Source organism: Medicago sativa, chromosome 4, assembly GCF_051527215.1.
Source record: "Medicago sativa cultivar Bolivia chromosome 4, Bolivia_mono, whole genome shotgun sequence".
Lineage (NCBI taxonomy): Eukaryota > Viridiplantae > Streptophyta > Magnoliopsida > Fabales > Fabaceae > Medicago > Medicago sativa.
Genome location: NC_140752.1, coordinates 79,492,863 through 79,498,509, shown reverse-complemented (window position 1 = coordinate 79,498,509; position 5,647 = coordinate 79,492,863). Strand labels below are relative to the sequence as shown.

General features: G+C 32.9%; 1 protein-coding gene across 1 annotated transcript; it reads right to left on the bottom strand.

Annotated features, from left to right (window-relative positions):
* Positions 1 to 289: 289 nt before the first annotated feature.
* On the bottom strand, positions 290 to 4,170 carry LOC146932359 (serine/threonine/tyrosine-protein kinase HT1-like). Its single transcript, XM_085704017.1, has 4 exons — positions 4,052 to 4,170; positions 2,614 to 3,869; positions 1,705 to 2,160; positions 290 to 939 (listed from the first exon to the last, which is right to left on the bottom strand). Exons 2-4 carry the CDS (start codon positions 3,406 to 3,408, stop codon positions 667 to 669), a joined length of 1,524 nt encoding a protein of 507 aa, XP_085560143.1. The 5' UTR covers positions 3,409 to 3,869; positions 4,052 to 4,170; the 3' UTR covers positions 290 to 666.
* Positions 4,171 to 5,647: the final 1,477 nt, after the last annotated feature.

Sequence of the window (5,647 nt, the reverse complement as noted above, 5' to 3'; positions counted from 1 at the left end):
GTTGAATCCACAAGTAGTTGGAACTTGGAGGCAAAGTACACTGCATATCCCAAAAGTGAAAAATCCAGTAATATTAACTTTAATGTCACATGCATAACATTCAAAAAGTATAAAAATATAAAGCATTAATCATGGTCAATTATCCTCCAATTACTTTAATACCCATGAACCTTAACTAAACCTTAGTCTTACATCGATGTTATTGTTGATTATGCCATTCTGATAGATTGCTACTAAAAAAGCAAAATAAGCAGTTATGAACTAACTGTCACGGGTTGAGTATACAATAATACAACAGTCATTGCATCAGATAAAAAGAATGTAACATTACAAATATAGAATTAAAACTTAAACTGTATAAAAGGTAAAGTACCATATAGGCTTGTATAACATAAAAACAGATAACTATTGCCCCAAAAAGAACTACTACTACCGGCACAGCGCAATAACTTTGTCGTAAGTTATTTGCATGACCGAGAAAATAAAATATGCTTTCACCTCAATGTACAAGGCCTACATATCATTTTTACTCTCATATGAATGTTATAAAGAGAACTAAAGACTGCACCTATAACAACCTTTTTCTGCAGGGGGTTGGTATTTAAACCATTCAATATTAATTACAATGGACCTAGTGTACTACAAAAGTCAGGACACTCAGAAGATTCATGTAAATTTTGGTTTAGGCACAGGACCACTACTATGATGTGCATGACTAAGCTTTTGAATCCAATGAAGAAGCCCTTTTTTATGATCTTGGCCACAAGGGTTTTGTAGCAGGGTCAATGTTCCATCACGAGCAAGCGAAGATTCAAATTGTTCCAACACCTTAACAACCTGCCAGAAATCAGGCCTTTTGTCCGGATTCAAGGACCAACATTGCTCAATTAAAGCTCGCATAGCTGGTGGGCAGTTTGAAGGAATAATAGGCCTTGAATTCTGAATACCACATCACAAGAGTATTAAAATTGCATAAGTAAACATAAACGGGTCATTTTAATTTCAAAAGAAAAAAATAATATAGATGGCTGAAAAACTTCAACTTTTATTCAAAATAAGATGCATAATTTGGGTTTAGGCCCTCCTTTTATCCAAAAAACGAAGATGCGTAAACTGCCAATGAAAAATGAAATGGCATGAACCGTTCAACAGCTAAACCTTTCCCACAATTACTGATATTTGACGATCATAAGAATTCATTAAGTTTCATTCTTGGTAATCTATCAGCAACAATGCTACATCACTCGAGGAAAAAAGAGTAAAAATTTCAAATAAACCAATTCATGTTAGTTTAAGAAACAATTTTTATAAACTTATACAAACAATTGTTTTTCTTTCTCAATCAGTTGATACATACATGCCAAGTATGGAGTTATAAATTTATTCAGTATTCTATCACTCCAGCGTTGTTTTCAAAGGAATGAAGATATCTCACCAGGGATTTGGCTAAATCTCAAAACAGCATTTGATTTTGCTATAAAATACATTCTTTCATGACATCAAATGGTTATGAACTAGCATTTTTTTCAATGGAGTTATGTCTAAAAAAAGGCTGTGGACGTTTTCAATGCATTTTGCACAAAAGAAACTGGTAAGTTTTATAAAGAATGCTTTGACTGGCAATGAAGAATAGTGTTATAAATATTAATGAGATTTCACTATTCATATGGCAAATTCACATGACTTAATTGCAAAGGAACATACCTTATTTACGACAGCAAAAGCAGCCTGGATGGGAGTCATATCCTCGTATGGTATTGTACCGGTGAGCATTTCCCATAAGATAAGCCCAAAACTATACACATCAACCTTTCTCCCATAGGACTTTCGTCTGATCATCTCAGGTGCCATCCAGCGGTAAGTACCAGGGTCATCAGCAAGTAAGTCGCAGTATGCTTCCTCACAAGCAATGCCAAAATCAGCAATTTTAAGATGAGAGTCCCCATTAATGAGAACATTCTCTGGTTTAAGGTCTCGATGAATGACACCTTGAGAGTGTATATATTCCATTCCACGAGCAATATCCAGAGAAAAAGCAATTAGCTTCTGCAGAGAAATGGTTTTCCCCTCCAACTTATGCAAATATGCTCTCAATGAACCTTCCGATAGATATTCTGTGATAACACAATAAACAGGTGGCTTTCTGCATGCTGCTACGAACTGCGCAATCAGATCAAGATATATGAGAAATTATGTATAAAATACCTTCCTTGTTATAGTAGATTTCTCAACATGATGTGAAATATGAACTGCATAATTAGACCAAAATATACAACAAAGGCTGTACATAATAGTATCTTTGTTTTTACAGTCGATTATTTTAACAAAGCTAAGGAATCAAGTCCAATAATTATTACAAAGTATTCTACACTATGCCATGAATAAGTAGTTCCGCACCAAGCTTAAGACAAAACTTTTTAAATGCTTGTAGTGATGTTCTTTGATAAAAATTATGACATGTGTATTAAGTTTTGGCCAACCTTATCATGGTTGAGGTGAAAAAAACTTGAAAATAACAATAAGAACAAGCAGGTAGTGTACTTCATCTAATTTTTATTTCTACAGCAAATAAATAGCCTACACAAAAAAAGAGAAAGGGTTTGATTCGATTACCTTAAGAACATTTTGATGGTGAAGGCGAGATAAAAGTGTGACTTCTGTGATGAATTGTTTCTCTAATGTAGCAGCCATTGTTCCGTTTTCGTCATCATCTGGTACCCTGATTATTTTGACAGCAACAGGTTCCTCCTCATACATACCATGGTAAAGCCTACTGTGAGCCCCATAAGCAAACCTAAGACCAACAAAGAGCTTAGAGAGGTCAACATTCCATTCCTCAGCCGTTTCGACTGCGGTAACCTTTCCTCCACCGTGATCAAAATACTTTGTCCATCCCAAGTCCTTTCGGTTCTTCGACTTGTCACTGAATCTCATCGATGAAAAGTGCCTAATTGGACTTTTTTGCGGCGATTTAGATTTGGAAACTTGAGAGTCCTTGTTCAGTAGTTTCCCCATGATTCTTGTATCCTGCTCTTTCCTTCTTGGACCAGGAGTCGAGAACCTCTTCTGTTCATGCTTGGCTTCCTTAAAGGTTTGAGAGAGAGAGGTTTCAGGCAAAGGAGACAAAGATCTCTGCTTATTTGTTAAAGGATGTTTCTGAACCTTTGAAACCTTAGAAACAACAGGAGGTGCTGATGCTGCTGTTGCTGAAGCTGGTGCCGATGCTGCTGTTGCTGAAGCTGGTGCTGATGCTGATGAAGTTAATGATCCTGTCCTCGATTTCAGACCCGAATTCAGCACTGCATCTTGCTGAATAATGAAAGAGCCCATTCTCGTATAATCCAATCGGTGACAAACCGTGTGAGAGAATTTTGTCCTTCTTAACCAAGAATTACTAGTTTCATCCATCTTATCAGAACAAAACTCCCAAAAGAAAAAACTTGCAGCAATAAATAAAAAACGACACTTAATCAATCCACTCTCTAAGAACAAGACTCAGAACCAAAAGGGTAATCCTCAATTCTCAAACAATGTTCTTGACAAGTACCAAATTTGTTCAGACCCATCAACAAACACTAGGTGGACACAAAATTCAAATCATAAAAAATGAAACTTTTCCCACATAATATGAGAGAAACTTTCAAACCAATCAAAAACAGGCAAAAATAAATTGATCAAAGACAATAGATCCAATTCCATTCACCAGAAAATGAAAATTAAAAGACAACAAACATGAAGTGTTTTTGTAGATGTAACAAAAACATATATTTTGATGAATAAATTGAATCAAAAGACTTGACCTTCCGTAACCTCCACAACTAACAGGTTGTTTCTTAGCAACAAAGTCAAACACCACCTTCCGTAAATACCTTGAAATCACACACAGATTAAACTAATCAAAAACTATATAATAATAAAAAAAATGTTAACTTCAAAATCAAATGATAATAATTGATAGTGATAATGCAGAAAATGTTATGATTGAATCCATTGACTATATAAATGAATTATAATAATTTGAAGAATGACGTAAAAGGAATAAATAATTAACCTCAAGAGTCATGACATGAGGGCTTCACCGAGGAAGAGAAAAATCAAATCGGCGTGCTACTAAGAAGTGGGTGGAAAAATTCTGCGCTTAGTAATATTTTCCACAAAGGGAGAGATGGTGGGGAACTAAAATATGATATTTTTATGCTTAAGTATATATCTTTTCATTCTTTATTTTTTAATTTTTGTAGCGAATTTTTCATTCTTTATTTATACTATTTCACCTAATGTTTGTTTTGATAAAGTACTAAAACAATTAAAAAAAAGGATATATGAACAAATTAAATATTTAGAGAAATTCTTCAAAAAAAGAAATAAATATTTAGAGAAATTCTTCAAAAAAGAAATATATAAAGGTGAAAGAGGATTTTAGTATATCTAAACAACTTTTTTATAAGGATGTTATATCATTGATAATATTTATAAAATTGAAAAAAAAAATTCATCAAAAAGAACTAAGAGTAAAAAATAATAATTTATATTATATTTGTTATACGGTGTCATTGACAAAAATAATCTATATGTGTTATGTGTTAGTGTACTAAAAGAATGGTGGATGACCGCATAAATAATATCCCTTTTAAATAAGTTAATAAAGAGAAGATGAAGATATTGTTCTAGCCTTCTTTTTTCTGTTAATAAAAAAATTATATTGAGTTAAGCTCAATAATTCACTAGAATCAGAACTGATTTGAACGCTTAATGAGCGTTAAACCTACGACTTCACAGATAAATCAACTTCTTATCCACTAAAGTATAATTCATGGATTATTTTAGTCTATTTTTAAATTATTATTTTTATTATAGTATTATATAGAATATTGGAAATGGTCAATATGAATGAATGTGAATGAGAAGTGGTACTTACCTACTTGGTCGTATCATACACGCTGGAAATGGTGACCGTAGATTCTCCAATAATGCACATGGTGATAATGATGAGGTGGGTACCTCTTGTGTTGTGGGACTCCCTAACGGATAGTCTGGTGGGGTAAGGTAGGGCAGGGAATAAGCTTGTTCAACAAAAAAAGTCTACTAATTGTTTTTTCTAAAGGTCAACCAATGATAAATATATGCTAAATTGCTTTTGGTCCCTTAACTATTTAGATAGTATCGTTTTGGTCTCTTAATTAAAATTCGATTTATTTTGATCCCTTAACTTCTCTCTTTTACACATTTCGGTCTTTTCCGTTAGTTTTAATTCAAAAACGTTAGGTTTTCTTCATCTTTTTCTCCTCTTTTTCATCTCCAAATCATCTCGATCAATCTTCAACAACAAGAATCCTAGAAAAATTCCAAAAGAAAATGAATCTAACGTTTTTGAATTAAAACTAACGAAAATGATCAAAATGTGTAACGGAGAGAAGTTAAGAGACCAAAATAAATCGAATTTTAATTAAGGGACCAAAACGATACTACCTAAATAGTTAAAGACCAAAAATGCAATTTAGCCATAAATATATGAACCTGTAATAAAAGGGGTTAACTATGTTTTTATTCTCTTTAAAATTGGGACCTTTTAAATTTAGTCATTACTTAATTTTAATAGTTTTATTAATCCTTATAAAAGTTTCTGCACTAAATTTTAATTCTTATT

Excerpts from the sequence above, each read along its gene's own strand:
- LOC146932359 (XM_085704017.1), bottom strand. The coding sequence starts at position 3,408 with ATGGATGAAACTAGTAATTCTTGGTTAAGAAGGACAAAATTCTCTCAC. Across the intron at positions 2,161-2,613 it reads ACCATCAAAATGTTCTTAAG|TTCGTAGCAGCATGCAGAAA; the intron begins GTAATCGAATCA and ends CTGATTGCGCAG. Across the intron at positions 940-1,704 it reads CTTTTGCTGTCGTAAATAAG|AATTCAAGGCCTATTATTCC; the intron begins GTATGTTCCTTT and ends TGTGGTATTCAG.